The sequence below is a fragment of the Thalassophryne amazonica genome, chromosome 5, assembly GCF_902500255.1.
Source record: "Thalassophryne amazonica chromosome 5, fThaAma1.1, whole genome shotgun sequence".
Taxonomy (NCBI): domain Eukaryota; kingdom Metazoa; phylum Chordata; class Actinopteri; order Batrachoidiformes; family Batrachoididae; genus Thalassophryne; species Thalassophryne amazonica.
The window spans coordinates 56,397,221-56,414,221 of record NC_047107.1 but is presented as its reverse complement, the minus strand read 5'-3'; the positions used below and the strand labels follow the sequence as shown (position 1 = coordinate 56,414,221).

Sequence of the window (17,001 nt, the reverse complement as noted above, 5' to 3'; positions counted from 1 at the left end):
GATGTTTGTTAATTTTAGCCCTGAATGAGCCAACTATAGACTATGGGTTTCAGCGGCTCCAGAAGGTCATTCCTCGACATCCTGGTGACCCAGAGAAGTTAGCAAAGGTAATTACAAAAAACAAAAAAACCTCCTCAATCTTCAATTACTCTACATATGTACATGTTGATGTATTGTTACATTCTGCCTGCAGCAGTATTACTAAGATATTAAACTCACAAGTGTATATCTCTGTGTAGGAGATCCTCTTAAAGAGAGCAGCAGATCTTGTGGAGGCTCTGTATGGAAATCCACACAGTAATCAGGTAAATATCTCAAAAAACTGTGCTTTGATTAATCTGCATAGAAGCATAAATAGCACATGCACATGTTCTGTGAGCTGGTAATAGTAGATGAGTGGGTGAGCGGGTTAAACAATCAAACAAACAAAAACTGCTGTGATTTTGTAACTTACCAAATTAAAAAGAAGATATAATGAGGATGGCTCAACTAGTTTGTGGTGAACTTTGATGCACAAGCTCAATCAAATAAGAAACTATTTTTTGCCTGTGTAATATCCCACATATGTGTCTGCCACCTGCTGGACTGTGAGGGGATGTTGTATGGATTATGGAAAATTATGAACAACTGTGGTTCAGTAGACAGTTTGTCTGCCCCCGCCTATAAAACTGGACTTGTTTGTTCATCTCCAACCTTTATATCAGCATTAGCTAACATGTTAACTTAACAGCCACAGGGAGAAACATCATGCTCACTACGTGGACAAATATGGGAAAAATACACAGCAGAAGGCAAAACTAAAACTGGAATTAAATAATGGAATGTGTGGCTGGAGATGATATAGCAACTTTTCATAGATACTGTAAATTAGTGATGGCTAACTTGGTAGAAAAAAAAGCTCCAGAATGTTTTTAAACCTTTAAAACACCCATGTTTCTAATGTTATCTGCTGGCTGCATGAAAAGTAACATATCACATGTTGTGCTGCCAGCTACTGAACACTGGCACCTGCTGGACAGTTCAGGAATGTGCATCTATATCAAATATTAAATTTTGTATTTAAAGGCAGCAGTCAGCACAGGGTTAGTGTGTGCATGTGTGTTACTTGTTTATAAAAGCATAAGCATGTTTGAGCCCCTCTGGAAAACTGAGTATTTTATATTACTGCAGTTATAGCCTCTCTATAATTCAGGTATCTCTTTTTACAATTAATTCCTGTGTAGTCTGAAAATTAAAATGCAGACATTTGAAGCTTGCTTGAGTCAGGTATTCATCACAACAAACATTTAGTGGGTGTTTTTCTTTATATAAAATTAAAACTTGTAGTAAAGCAGTTGTAAGTACTTTATAAGTATAAATCCTCTTGTGTTGGTCCAGTCCATGAAGCTCTGGGTTTCATATAATCTACCAAGATGCATGACATTTGGTTGTTACTGCTTTCAGAAAAGAGTGGAGAATACATAAAGGAGCAAATACTTTGTCAGTTTGTGGCATAGAGGTGACAAAAGACTAGAGCAGACAGTCAGCTAATTTCCATAATACATTTGTCTGCCATCTTGTATAAGAGATTTCCACAATTTCTGGTTTGCATTTGGTTTATGGGTGAACATTGAATGTCAATGGAATCCCGTAGCTTTCACGTTAAATAACTCTACATAAGGTATATGATTTTGATAACAGTGTTCTACTTCATTGAACTTGGACATTTATCACTGATTGCTTCAAACCTTTAGTTGTCTCTGCTGTCACCCAGACAATGGCTTTGGTATAGGTACGGTCGGCCCACGTCACTTTGGCCGCCATTTTAGATCACTGCTGAAAACTGTACGCACACTCACAACCATTGTTGATATAGTCGTCTTTACCACTGTTTATTCGCAAAGGCCTACCGATGTGTAGAGCCTTGATAGGTGTGCAAAAGTTGCTGCAGTTAAAGTTAAAGTTGCTGAAGTTTAAAAGCTCGTAGTTGGCTCTCGAGATTGAGCTGACGCCCCACCATGAGGCGAGCTGCCGTCTGTCCCAGCCCCTGCCTCTCGATGCTCTTAGCTGAGTATCCCGCAGGGTCCGAAGTGTTTACTTTGAAAAAATCAGTGTTCAAAGAAGGCCAGTCGCCTGAATACCCCAGCTAGGAATAATGGAATAGGATAACGGTTCTATTTTGTCGGTTTTCTTCCTCTGAACTGGGGCCATGATCAAGAGGGGCGGCCGGGGCCGTCCCTCTTAATCATGTGCCACTAGAGGTGAAATTCTTGGACCGGCGCAAGACGGACGAAAGCAAAAGCATTTGCCAAGAATATTTTAATTAATCAAGAATGAAAGTCGGAGGTTCAAAGACGATCAGATACCATCGTAGTTCCAACCATAAATGATGCCAACTAGCGAGCCGGCGGCGTTATTCCCATGACCATCCTTGTTTACTTGGCTGGTAGCAGCCAGCCATTTATCCCTTCTGTCTGGACTTTTGTGGTGCCTTGGGAGCTAAAAAAAAACAAACAAAAAAAAAACGCACTTTTCGATCTTTTAAATTATCTTGGTTGGTACAGCCAACTGCAACACACGATCATGGCATTCTCTGTGAAAACTGATGTATATTAAGTAGAAAAAAAACATGGCAGAACGATGTGAGCGTGATGGACGTCAAATAGGAAATGAGTGCAACAGCGGTTTGTTTTCAGCGGCTCACTGGTTACTATGCGTGTTGCTATGTGCGCATGCATCAGGGACCCGGATGTCCGACCGTACCTGTTATGATTCTGATTCTGAATCTAAAGCATTCAGTAGTTAGCCTGTAGGCTGGATGACAGTCTGTTGCCATCCCCAAAGGTATCTGGTATTAAGTAGGAAGCAGTTTTGTTTTGTTTGTCAAAAAATGAGGTGGGCTTCATAGATAATTGGCAAAGCTTCTGGGGAAAACCTGGTCTTGTTAGGAGAGACGGCATCCATCCCACTTTGGATGGAGCAGCTCTCATTTCTAGAAATCTGGCCAATTTTCTTAAATCCTCCAAACCGTGACTATCCAGGGTTGGGACCAGGAAGCAGAGTTGTAGTCTTACACACCTCTCTGCAGCTTCTCTCCCCCTGCCATCCCCTCATTACCCCATCCCCGTAGAGACGGTGTCTGCTCCCAGACCACCAATAACCAGCAAAAATCTATTTAAGCATAAAAATTCAAAAAGAAAAAATAATATAGCACCTTCAACTGCACCACAGTTAAATGTGGTCTATTAAACATTAGATCTCTCTCTTCTAAGTCCCTGTTAGTAAATGATATAATAATTGATCAACATATTGATTTATTCTGCCTTACAGAAACCTGGTTACAGCAGGATGAATATGTTAGTTTAAATGAGTCAACACCCCCGAGTCACACTAACTGCCAGAACGCTCGTAGCACGGGCCGAGGCGGAGGATTAGCAGCAGTCTTCCACTCCAGCTTATTAATTAATCAAAAACCCAGACAGAGCTTTAATTAATTTGAAAGCTTGACTCTTAGTCTTGTCCATCCAAATTGGAAGTCCCAAAAATCACTTTTATTTGTTGTTATCTATTGTCCACCTGGTCGTTACTGTGAGTTTCTCTGTGAATTTTTGGACCTTTTGTCTGACTTAGTGCTTAGCTCAGATAAAATAATTATAGTGGGCGATTTTAACATCCACACAGATTCTGAGAATGACAGCCTCAACACTGCATTTAATCTATTGTTAGACTCGATTGGCTTTGCTCAAAATGTAAATGAGTCCATCCACCACTTTAATCATACCTTAGATCTTGTTCTGACTTATGGTATGGGAATTGAAGACTTAACAGTATTCCCTGAAAACCCCCTTCTGTCTGATCATTTCTAAATAACATTTACATTTACTCTGATGGACTACCCAGCAGTGGGGAATAAGTTTCATTACAGTAGAAGTCTTTCAGAAAGTGCTGTAACTAGGTTTAAGGATATGATTCCTTCTTTATGTTCTCCAATGCCATATACCAACACAGGGCAGAGTAGCTACCTAAACTCTGTGAGTGAGATAGATTATCTCGTCAATAGTTTTATATCCTCATTGAGGACAACTCTGGATGCTGTAGCTCCTCTGAAAAAGAGAGCCTTAAATCAGAAGTGCCTGACTCCATGGTATAACACACAAACTCGCAGCTTAAAGCAGATAACCCGTAAGTTGGAGAGGAAATGGTGTCTCACTAATTTAGAAGAGCTTCACTTAGCCTGGAAAAAGAGTCTGTTGCTCTATAAAAAAAAAAGCCCTCCGTAAAGCTAGGACATCTTACTACTCATCACTAATTGAAGAAAATAAGAACAACCCCAGGTTTCTTTTCAGCACTGTAGCCAGGCTGACAAAGAGTCAGAGCTCTATTGAGCCAAGTATTCCTTTAACTTAAACTAGTAATGACTTCATGACTTTCTTTGCTAATAAAATTTTAACTATTAGAGAAAAAATTACTCATAACCATCCCAAAGACATATCGTTCTCTTTGGCTGCTTTCAGTGATGCCGGTATTTGGTTAGACTGTTTCTCTCCGATTGTTCTGTCTGAGTTATTTTCATTAGTTACTTCCTCCAAACCATCAACATGTCTTTTAGACCCCATTCCTACCAGGCTGCTCAAGGAAGCCCTACCATTAATTAAAGCTTCGATCTTAAATATGATCAATCTATCTTTATTAGTTAGCTATGTACCACAGGCTTTTAAGGTGGCAGTAATTAAACCATTACTTAAAAAGCCATCACTTGACCCAGCTATCTTAGCTAATTATAGGCCAATCTCCAACCTTCCTTTTCTCTCAAAAATTCTTGAAAGGGTAGTTGTAAAACAGCTAACTGATCATCTGCAGAGGAATGGTCTATTTGAAGAGTTTCAGTCAGGGTTTAGAATTCATCATAGTACAGAAACAGCATTAGTGAAGGTTACAAATGATCTTCTTATGGCCTCAGACAGTGGACTCATCTCTGTGCTTGTTCTGTTAGACCTCAGTGCTGCTTTTGATACTGTTGACCATAAAATTTTATTACAGAGATTAGAGCATGCCATGGGTATTAAAGGCACTGCTCTGCGGTGGTTTGAATCATATTTATCTAATAGATTACAATTTGTTCATGTAAATGGGGAATCTTCTTCACAGACTAAGGTTAATTATGGAGTTCCACAAGGTTCTGTGCTAGGACCAATTTTATTCACTTTATACATGCTTCCCTTAGGCAGTATTATTAGACAGAATTGCTTAAATTTTCATTATTATGCAGATGATACCCAGCTTTATCTATCCATGAAGCCAGAGGACACACAACAATTAGCTAAACTGCAGGATTGTCTTACATGTTGGGAAGGTGTCGTAGCACGGACCCACAACAGGGGGCGCAAATGAACGGACAATGAGTAAGCCAAAAGGTAACAATTTAATGTTGTTACACAACGAAACGTGCAGGAATCTTCACAGTCAATAAACACCAGGTGACGTGTGGGCAGGCTCGAAGATAGAAGACCCCCGACGAGAGAGAAGCCGCGTCCCACACGGCCTCCACCACCAACGGTCTGAAGAACACCGGAGCCGCCAAGTCCCGAGTCCCCAGGTGGCCTCTGTCTTCGGCTGTCGACCCTGGTACTGCTGGCAGAAAGCAGAGATATGATGTGTGAGTGTGAGTCCGCACACTCAGTAATTCACAGTCCAAACACAGTTGGGAGGGAGCACCTCCACCTCCAAATCACACACACTCGTGCAGCTCCTGGTCAACCACTTATCTGAGATGGGGTGTGAGGCGAAGCCGTGGCTGTCACACCAAACGCCAATCCTCCAGATAAGGCAACACTCCAGGAAAACAGCTGCAATAGAAGTTCAAGTTATTACACACACAGTGTTAGTCAGCAGAGAAATTACCTTGGTACTGGTAGTCGATTTCTCGGCGAGGAGGTGGAGTTGCAGTCCGGCTTTTATGGTGGTGATGATGATGAACGAGTGACAGCTGGTGCAGGGGATAAATGACAGCTGTCACTTCTTCTAGGTCTGGCGCCCTCTCGTGCTTGGAGCCCGCACTCCAAGCAGGGCGCCCTCTGGTGGTGGTGGGCCAGCAGTACCTCCTCTTCAGCGGCCCACACAACAGGACCCCCCCCTCAACGGGCGCCTCCTGGCGTCCGACCAGGCTTATCCGGATGTCTTGCGTAGAAATCGGCCAGGAGGGCCGGGTCCAGGATGAAGCTCCTCTTCACCCAGGAGCGTTCTTCAGGTCCATACCCCTCCCAGTCCACCAGATATTGGAAACCCCGGCCCATACGACGGACGTTCAGGAGCCTGCGGACTGTCCAGGCAGGCTCCCCGTCAATGAGCCGGGCAGGAGGCGGCATAGGTCCCGGAGTACAGAGGGGCGAGGTGTGGTGAGGCTTGAGACGGGAAACATGAAAGACAGGGTGAATCCGCAGTGAAGCCGGGAGTTGAAGCTTCACTGCGGCCGGGTTGACGATCTTGAGGATCTTAAAGGGTCCAATGAATCTGTCTTTCAATTTTGGGGAGTCGACACACAAAGGGAGGTCCTTGGTCGAGAGCCACACCTCCTGCCCGGGCTGGTACGTGGGGGCCGGGGAACGCCGGCGGTCCGCATGGGCCTTGGCCCTCGTCCGGGCCTTTAACAGGGCAGAGCGGGCGGTCCGCCACACCCGGCGGCACCTCCTGAGGTGGGCCTGGACCGAGGGCACACCGACCTCTCCCTCCACCAGCGGGAACAATGGGGGCTGGTACCCCAGACAAGCCTCAAAAGGGGAGAGACCGGTAGCAGACGAAACTTGGCTGTTATGGGCATACTCGATCCAGGCCAGATGGTGACTCCAGGCTGCCGGATGCGCGGAGGTGACACATCGGAGGGCCTGCTCCAACTCCTGGTTGGCCCGCTCTGCCTGGCCGTTTGTCTGGGGGTGGTACCCGGACGAGAGACTCACGGTGGCCCCCAGCTCCTTGCAGAAACTCTTCCACACCTGTGAAGAGAACTGGGGACCACGATCTGAAACGATGTCCGATGGTATCCCATGCAGCCGCATGACGTGGTGGACCAGGAGGTCTGCCGTCTCCTGGGCCGTCGGGAGCTTCGGGAGGGCCACGAAGTGGGCCACCTTGGAGAACCGGTCCACTATCGTGAGAATCACGGTGTTGCCCTGGGACGGCGGGAGGCCCGTGATGAAATCCAGGCCGATGTGCGACCAGGGGCGATGAGGCACTGGCAGGGGTTGGAGGAGTCCCGTCGTCCTCCGATGGTCTGCCTTGCCCCTGGCGCAGATGGTACAGGCCTGGACGTAGTCCCGGACGTCGGTTTCCAGGGACGCCCACCAGAAGCGCTGCTGGACTACTGCCACGGTCCTACGCACTCCGGGATGACAAGAGAGCTTGGACCCGTGACAGAAGTCCAATACGGCAGCTCTTGCCTCTGGTGGGACGTACAGTCTGTTCTTGGGGCCAGTCCCCGGGTCCGGGCTTCTTGTCAGGGCCTCCCGGACGGTCTTCTCCACGTCCCAGGTGAGGGTGGCCACGACAGTGGACTCGGGGATGATGGTCTCGGTGGGGTTCGACAGCCCCACTTTGGCTTCTTCTTCGTGCACCCAGGACAATGCATCTGATTTTTGGTTCTTGGTCCCGGGGCGATACGTGATCTGGAAGTCAAAGCGCCCGAAGAACAGAGACCAGCGGGCTTGCCTGGGGTTCAGCCGCTTGGCGGTCCGGATGTACTCCAGGTTCTGATGGTCCGTGAAAACCGTGAAGGGCAACGATGCCCCCTCCAGCAGGTGTCTCCACTCTTCAAGAGCCTCCTTCACCGCAAGAAGTTCCCGATTGCCGACGTCATAGTTCCGTTCAGCTGGGGTCAACCTGCGGGAATAAAAGGCACAAGGATGGAGAACTTTATCAGCCTCCACGCTCTGGGACAGCACGGCTCCTATCCCTGAGTCAGAGGCGTCCACTTCTACTATGTACTGGCGATCAGGATCAGGCTGCACCAGAACTGGTGCAGTCGAGAACCGGCGTTTCAACTCCTGGAATGCGGCTTCGCACCGATCCGACCAGGCGAAGGGGACCTTGGTGGAGGTCAGGGCAGTCAGGGGGCTAACTACCTGACTGTAACCTTTAATGAACCTCCTGTAGAAATTTGCAAAGCCGAGGAACTGCTGTAGTTTCCTGCGGCTTGTTGGTTGGGGCCAATCTCTCACCGCCGCAACCTTAGCCGGATCAGGGGCGACGGAGTTGGAGGAGATGATGAACCCCAGGAAGGACAAAGAAGTGCGGTGGAACTCGCACTTCTCGCCCTTCACAAACAGCCGGTTCTCCAACAACCGCTGTAGGACCTGACGTACATGCTGGACATGGGTCTCAGGGTCCAGGGAAAAGATGAGTATATCGTCCAGATATACGAAGATGAACCGATGCAGGAAGTCCCGCAAGACGTCATTTACCAAAGCTTGGAACGTCGCGGGGGCGTTAGTGAGGCCGAACGGCATGACCAGGTACTCAAAATGACCTAACGGGGTGTTGAATGCCGTCTTCCATTCGTCTCCCTTCCGGATCCGAACCAGGTGGTACGCGTTTCTAAGATCCAATTTCGTAAAGATTTGGGCTCCATGCAGGGGCGTGAACACTGAATCCAACAGAGGTAACGGGTATTGGTTGCGAACCGTGATCTCGTTCAGCCCTCTGTAATCAATGCATGGACGGAGTCCGCCGTCCTTTTTACCCACAAAAAAGAAACCAGCACCCATCGGGGAGGTGGAGTTCCGGATCAGCCCGGCAGCTAAGGAGTCCCGGATGTAGGTCTCCATTGATTCGCGTTCCGGACGTGAGAGGTTGTACAACCTACTGGACGGGTACTCAGCGCCCGGGACCAAATCGATGGCGCAATCATACGGTCGGTGCGGGGGAAGAGTGAGCGCCAGATCTTTGCTGAAAACGTCAGCAAGATCATGGTACTCCTTTGGCACCGCCGATAGATTGGGGGGAACTTTGACCTCCTCATTAGCCGTAATGCCGGGAGGAACCGAGGATCCTAAACACTCCCGGTGGCAGGTTTCGCTCCACTGCGTGACAACCCCGGACGGCCAATCTATCCGGGGATTGTGCTTCACCATCCATGGAAAGCCCAAAATCACTCGGGAGGTAGATGGTGTTACATGGAACACCATCTCCTCCCTGTGATTCCCAGACACAACCAAAGGCACTGGTTGTGTCTGATGTAGGATTAATGGAAGCAGGGTGCCATCTAGTGCTCGCACCTGCAAGGGTGCCGGCAGAGCCACCAGGGGGAGCCCTACTTCCATTGCCCATCTGCTGTCCAGCAGATTCCCTTCCGACCCCGTGTCTACCAGTGCTGGGGCGTGAAGGGTTAAATCCCCACAAAGGATTGTTACTGGGATTCGTGCCGATTTGCGGGGTTTTCCCGCGTGTGTGTTATGGCCCACCCTTAGCCCAGTTTCTAAGGACGGGCGTTGTAGTTTGACCGTTTTAGGGCAGTCCTTCTGCATGTGCTCGTAAGAGCCGCAGACAAAACACTCCCCACGGGCCAGCCTCCTTTGTCTGATATTTGATTTTAATTTGGCCCTGCTCGTGTCCATAGCCTCCTCAGCAGGGGGAGCTGTAGCCACACGGAGCTCTCTGGCAGTGAAGCATGGGGACGACGTCTCCTCCTGGTACTGCTGGCAGAAAGCAGAGATATGATGTGTGAGTGTGAGTCCGCACACTCAGTAATTCACAGTCCAAACACAGTTGGGAGGGAGCACCTCCACCTCCAAATGACACACACTCGTGCAGCTCCTGGTCAACCACTTATCTGAGATGGGGTGTGAGGCGAAGCCGTCGCTGTCACACCAAACGCCAATCCTCCAGATAAGGCAACACTCCAGGAAAACGGCTGCAATAGAAGTTCAAGTTATTACACACACAGTGTTAGTCAGCAGAGAAATTACCTTGGTACTGGTAGTCGATTTCTCGGCGAGGAGGTGGAGTTGCAGTCCGGCTTTTATGGTGGTGATGATGATGAACGAGTGACAGCTGGTGCAGGGGATGAATGACAGCTGTCACTTCTTCTAGGTCTGGCGCCCTCTCGTGCTTGGAGCCCGCACTCCAAGCAGGGCGCCCTCTGGTGGTGGTGGGCCAGCAGTACCTCCTCTTCAGCGGCCCACACAACATTACACACAGAAAGACATGGATGACCTCTAATTTCCTGCTTTTAAACTCAGATAAAACTGAAGTTATTGTACATGGCCCCACAAATCTTAGAAACATGGTGTCTAACCAGATCCTTACTCTGGATGGCATTACCCTGACCTCTAGTAATACTGTGAGAAATCTTGGAGTCATTTTTGATGAGGATATGTCATTCAATGCGCATATTAAACAAATATGTAGGACTGCTTTTTTGCATTTGCGCAATATCTCTAAACTTAGAAAGGTCTTGTCTCAGAGTGATGCTGAAAAACTAATTCATGCATTTATTTCCTCTAGGCTGGACTATTGTAATTCATTATTATCAGGTTGTCCTAAAAGTTCCCTGAAAAGCCTTCAGTTAATTCAAAATGCTGCAGCTAGAGTACTGACAGGGACTAGAAGGAGAGAGCATATCTCACCCATATTGGGCTCTCTTCATTGGCTTCCTGTTAATTCTAGAACAGAATCAGGTCCCTTCTTATCTTAGGGACCTCATAGTACCATATCACCCCAATAGAGTGCTTCGCTCTCAGACTGCAGGCTTACTTGTAGTTCCTAGGATTTGTAAGAGCAGAATGGGAGGCAGAGCCTTCAGCTTTCAGGCTCCTCTCCTGTGGAACCAGCTCCCAGTTCGGATCAGGGAGACAGACACCCTCTCTACTTTTAAGATTAGGCTTAAAACTTTCCTTTTTGCTAAAGCTTATAGTTAGGGCTGGATCAGGTGACCCTGAACCATCCCTTAGTTATGCTGCTATAGAGTTAGACTGCTGGGGGGTTCCCATGATGCACTGAGTGTTTCTTTCTCTTTTTGCTCTGTATGCACCACTCTGCATTTAATCATTAGTGATTGATCTCTGCTCCCCTCCACAGCATGTCTTTTTCCTGGTTCTCTCCCTCAGCCCCAACCAGTCCCAGCAGAAGACTGCCCCTCCCTGAGCCTGGTTCTGCTGGAGGTTTCTTCCTGTTAAAAGGGAGTTTTTCCTTCCCACTGTCGCCAAGTGCTTGCTCACAGGGGGTCGTTTTGACCGTTGGGGTTTTTCTGTAATTATTGTATGGCTTTGCCTTACAATATAAAGCGCCTTGGGGCAACTGTTTGTTGTGATTTGGTGCTATATAAATAAAATTGATTTGATTTGATTTGTTTATGTTGTGTAAAGTTATTCAATATCTGTAACAAGATGGCAGCTACTTCTGCTGATGCATACTCTCATGCGCACCACTAGCTCAGGCAGTGGACGCTCTTGTTTTGGCCAAACAACGATATACAGTTTCTGGGGATTCTGTGTTAGTACATGCCCGTGGCCGATGTGCTTGATGCATTCCTGCACAAAAAGTAGTTCCCAGATAATTGTGATATATTTCTGTGAGATAATGAGTATATCTCATCATCTCTTGGGTGTTAACTTCGTGTTAAAGTCAGAACAAGAAGCTGCACTGAAAGAGATCTATCTGGGAAGAGACACATTCTGCATGTTGCCCACAGGCACACTGCTCAGCGTGGCACTCTTGCTGAGCTAGTGGCATGCGTCACAGTATGGCGAAAGTAATCCAGGGAGCTATCCCACAATGCCAAAATAGCAGCGATGCTGCTCCAATGAGAGTGCCACGCTGAGCAGTGTGGTGCTGATGCAGCTAATGATGCTGCCCACTCTAGTCTTTTTATCACCTCTATGATCTATTCTAGCCTATTGTCAGTTCTTGGAATGTGAAGGTTCTAAAAAACCCTTTGGCAACCACTACAGAACATTATGGAAACATATTCTCATCTTTACATTTCTATCAAACCACAGTTCATAGACTTATATGCAACCTCAGCTGGTCTTCTACATTGGAAGACCTGTTAATGTTCATGTTGTATCTCCTGCAGGACATGTTGCTGAAACGTGCTGCTGACATTGCTGAGGCGCTGTACAGCGTTCCTCGTCCTCACAGTCAGCTGCAGGCGCTGCCCAGTTCACCAGCCCACGGCAGTGTCATGGGCCTGGGCTCCTACCCGTCGCAGTTAGGTGTCAGCATTGGGGAGCCAGGACAGAGCAGCCAAGGTGAGCGAAAAGACTCAAGAAGCATAGCTTCTTCGGGATTTGGAGATCAGATGTGATCAGATGTTTTCTTTTGCAGGTTACATACGGAATTCCAGCAGTTTGTCTCCTAGGGGTTACCCTTCAGCCTCAACTCCTCAACAGTCAAGCTACGGCGGTGGCGGAGGGATGACTGGAGGTTATGGGACAGTTCCTATGACAAGCCTAGGAGTTCCTGGCTCTCCTGGTTTCAGCAGTGCATCTCCCACAGGATCTCCATACAGTAAGATCTTATATTGTTTAAATTCTAATGTTTTTGAAATTAAATTAAATTAAATCATATTACACACATTTTTAGCAATTATCAGCAGATAAACTGTTGTTTTAAAAACTTATATTGAAGTTTGTAATGAAAAATGTTCCACAGACCCTGAGATGATGTATCCTTAAAAGCAAACAAATAAATAAATAAAAACAGCTGTGATAAACCATTCATTTAACAGGTACATAGGCAGCATGAAGTGCCCGGAGAGCACATAACTTCACCAACACTGAAGTACAAATTTTAACAACAGGTTCCCTAAAGAGAATTCTGAGGGAGAGTAAAACTGTAGGAATCTCATGCTGGAATTTCTTGGTGCAATGAGGACATTGATCTGAAAGTGACTAAACCTCACTTATATTGGGTGAGTGCACAGATTAAAAACAAACTGGGCAAGAAACCTACAACACTATTTCTGTCAAATATTCTCTGAGGATACAGGGCATGAAATATCATTAAGGTTTACGTAATTACTTTGTTGTGGTCCCTCCATCAGAAATAAATATTATGTTTGCATGCACACAGAATATATGAAAAAACAGAGTTGCAGGTTTCTTGAACAGTTTGTTGAATTACACACACCTAATAGAAATGCATTCCATTAAAATTCATATTTTGATTCATAAAATCTGGATCTTGATAGGCATCTTCACCAAATTAAATATACGAGGTCTGTTAGAAAAGTATCCGACCTTATTATTTTTTTCAAAAACCATATGGATTTGAATCACGTGTGATTGCGTCAGCCAAGCTTGAACCTTCGTGCGCATGCGTGAGTTTTTTCACGCATGTCGGTTGCTTCATTCGCCTGTGAGCAGGCTTTGAGTGAGGTGTGGTCCACCCCTCTCGTCGGATTTTTATTGCGAATAAATGTCTGAACGACTTGGAGCTTTGCTGCATCAATTTTTTTCCAGAAACTGTGAGAGACCTCCAGGTGGACACCGTTCGAAAAATGAATATGGCTTTCAGGGACGATTTTATGGGGATTAAACATATTATGGGGTGTTACTGCCCCTTTAAGGACGGCCCACAACTGTTGAGAGCGCAGCGCGCTCCCAGCGCCGATGGACAGGCTGACACCCCGTACAAACAACCAGATCATTTCCAACGTGAAAGCTTTGTTGATCCGGGACCTCGTCTGACTTTCACAAAAAGGCAGAACATGTGGACATCAGCACTTTTTCCAGCACATTCCACCGTTACAGGAGTTTTTTTTTCAAGGAAAAAGAAGCGGAGGGACGCGCCACGGAGCCGCTCATTACGCGGGACAAAACCACCTCGGTGTTGGTCTCACAGGACGGCTTTCAGGTGGATTTCAGACGGATTCCGGTTGCTTTCCAGTCGTGTGAATATCCGATTGTGATTGTGCATGAGCTGGACATGCCAGAACATGTCCTGTGAGGCTTCATCACGGCGTTTCTTTTCACCATGCAGCTCCGCCGCGACGTCCACGTCTTTTCACAATTCCTGTGCTAGTCAGAGGACATACCAGATCAAGACAGCGTCCAGTTTAGAAATGAACGGCACATTTCACTGTTACAGGAGTTTTTGTCATGGAAAGAGGAACAAGGCGGAGGAATTCCGCGTGTCGCGGCGGAGCTGCATGGTGAAAAGAAACGCCGTGATGAAGCCTCACAGGACATGTTCTGGCATGTCCAGCTCATGCACAATCACAATCGGATATTCACACGACTGGAAAGCAACCGGAATCCATCTGAAATCCACCTGAAAGCCGTCCTGTGAGACCAACACCGAGGTGGTTTTGTCCCGCGTAATGAACGGCTCCATGGCGCGTCCCTTGGCTTCTTTTTCCATGAAAAAAAACCTCCTGTAACGGTGGAATGTGCCGGAAAAAGTGCTGATGTCCACATGTTCTGCCTTTTTGTGAAAGTCAGACGAGGTCCTGCATCAACAAAGCTTTCACGTTGGAAATGATCTGGTTGTTTGTGCGGGGTGTCAGCCTGTCCAATGGCGCTGGGAGCGCGCATTTGTGGGCCGGCCTTAAAGGGGCAGTAACACCCCGTAATCTGTTTAATCCCCATAAAATCGTCCCTGAAAGCCATATTAATTTTTCGAACGGTGTCCACCTGAAGGTCTCTCACAGTTTCTGGAAAAAAAATTGATGCAGCAAAGCTCCAAATCGTTCAGACATTTATTCACAATAAAAAATAGACGAGAGGGGTAGACCACACCTCACTCAAAGCCTGCTCACAGGCGAATGAAGCAACCGACAGGCATGAAAAAACGCACGTGATTCAAATCCATATGGTTTTTGAAAAAAATAATAAGGTCGGATACTTTTCTAACAGACCTCGTATTGTTGAAATTAAATATATTGTTGAAATGTCTCATAATGTGAATACCTGATTTTTGTTTCCCACGATCGTCTATGTCTTAATTTCTAAGAAATTGAATTTCAATTTCAATTTTTCAATTCAATTTCAATTTATTTTCATTTATATAGCGCCAAATCACAACAGAGTTGCCTCAAGGCGCTTCACACAAGTAAGGTCTAACCTGACTAACCCCCAGAGCAACAGTGGTAAGGAAAAACTCCCTCTGAGGAAGAAACCTCACGCAGACCAGACTCAAAGGGGTGACCCTCTTCTTGGGCCATGCTTCAGACATAAATTACAGAACAATTCACAAAATGAATATACAGGAAATGCTGTTGGTGCACAGGACAGGAGGTTTGCCGGCACAAATACAACTCCCATCTCTGGATGGAGCTGCACCTTAAACAGAGAGAAAAAAACTGAATCAGGGAAATTGACAAAAAATCCAATAAATCATCCTATCTTGTAATGTTAAAAAAAACATTAAATCCGCTCCTTGTTTCCTCCTTGGTCCATACCCCACGTTTCCACCACGTTTCAAGAACATTGGTATTTATTTTTTGAATAATCCCGCTAACAGACAAACATAGAAACAGTACTGAAAACATATCCTCCTTGGCTGAAGCAAAAATAATCTCAGGGAATATGACACCATTTAGGAAACAAATAATTAGCTTCACATTGGTGATTTATGATATGAATGTTAAGGCTGATCATTGCTGTCTGTTCCACAGTAATGCCGTCCAGTCCTACTATACCGGGAAGTTCCAGCTCCTCTTCATCCCTTTTGCCTTTCTCCTCCTTCCCGTCTGCTGCTAAACAGAAGAGCGCTTTTGCTCCTGTCCTCAGGCCCCAGGGCTCCCCCTCCCCCGCCTGCCCCGCCTCAGGGGGAAACAGCTTCAGAGGTAGCCATCCAACTCACTATCTGACCCCGCTCTCTGAACTCACCAATGCAGTCTAACCCCTTGTACTAACCACACGATAAGCTTTGACCGAACAAGACAAAAATTGCTGGATGTACAATAATGCAAGATCAGATCGATTAGAATCATAGATTTTGTGTATTTTTTCTCTCCAGCAATGACGGGCCTGGTTGTACCCCCGATGTAGCAAAGCACCCACCCCAATCTACCCCAGACCACTGCTTCACTTAGCCCCTCTTTTGGCACTGAGGGGGCAGGGAGAACGGAAATTTGACCTGTAGTAACCATGCATAGTTATCCTCCCTGAGGCCCCACCGTTTCTTATCCCCTTTTTTGTCCTGGTGGATGAATAGGACTGTGTACAAAATTGTCCAAAGACTAGTTGTCTACTCCAGAGGCAGAGGAGTTGACTTCACCCAACAAGTTCAGATGGTGAACCCCCTTAGCTCACAGCAAGTGAATGGATCTCTACCCTGTGTGTCAATTTGGGTGGATGTTCAAAAGCCAACAGAGGAAAACTGGTTTGAAACTCGCCGCAAGCTTGAAAAATATGAACATTATCTGTGGGGAACTATCTCACACAATATGATTCTTCCAACATCTGTCCAAAATGTGGCTGGAGGAGTGAGCAGATTTGTCACAAGAGCACTGGTGGATCACGGACACCTCTGGAATAAAGTTGCAGCTCTTAAAAGCAGGGTGCTATTTGTCTCTGTACGGACATCTTTGATGGCATGTGTGATCTCTGTCTGTGAGTTAGCAAGAAGTTATTATTTAATTTTTTGTTTATTTGTTTTTGTAGTTGACTTTTCGAAGACAGTTTACATTCCAGAAGCATAGACCCTTTATTTTTGTTCTGATCTCTAAGGTTTTACAAGTAGGGCTTTGTCCTAATGGTTATTACTAAAGGAATTCATATATTGATTTATTTAAGAACAAGCAATTTAACTTATTATAGTTAGGTTAGGGAATAATATAAACATGTTTTTATAAAGTGTTCCTTTTTTTCAACTGTTACTGAAATGAAGTTATAACAGCATTTGAATTATAATTGCTAATTGATTGCTAATTGATCATGAGTTATTTATTGTGGACTGGGATATTTGGAGGAACATGGCTAGTGATTGGATTGCGTAAGATAATATAAAGGATACACCCACAGATAAAGTTGGTAAACCTTTTTTGTGTAAAATGTTAGTTAGCCATGTGTTTTTTTTTTATTTTAC

General features: G+C 46.0%; 1 protein-coding gene across 1 annotated transcript in view; it reads left to right on the top strand.

Annotated features, from left to right (window-relative positions):
* The window catches only part of ebf2 (EBF transcription factor 2), a 144,901-nt gene extending 128,348 nt beyond the window's left edge, over nt 1-16,553 (top strand). Inside the window, exons 11-15 of the mRNA XM_034170337.1 lie at nt 19-107; nt 240-305; nt 12,044-12,218; nt 12,295-12,477; nt 15,587-16,553. Of these exons, the coding sequence (XP_034026228.1) occupies nt 19-107; nt 240-305; nt 12,044-12,218; nt 12,295-12,477; nt 15,587-15,813 (740 nt within the window). The 3' untranslated portion in view covers nt 15,814-16,553. The remainder of the gene's footprint in view (nt 1-18; nt 108-239; nt 306-12,043; nt 12,219-12,294; nt 12,478-15,586) is intronic.
* The last annotated feature ends 448 nt before the right edge of the window (nt 16,554-17,001 follow it).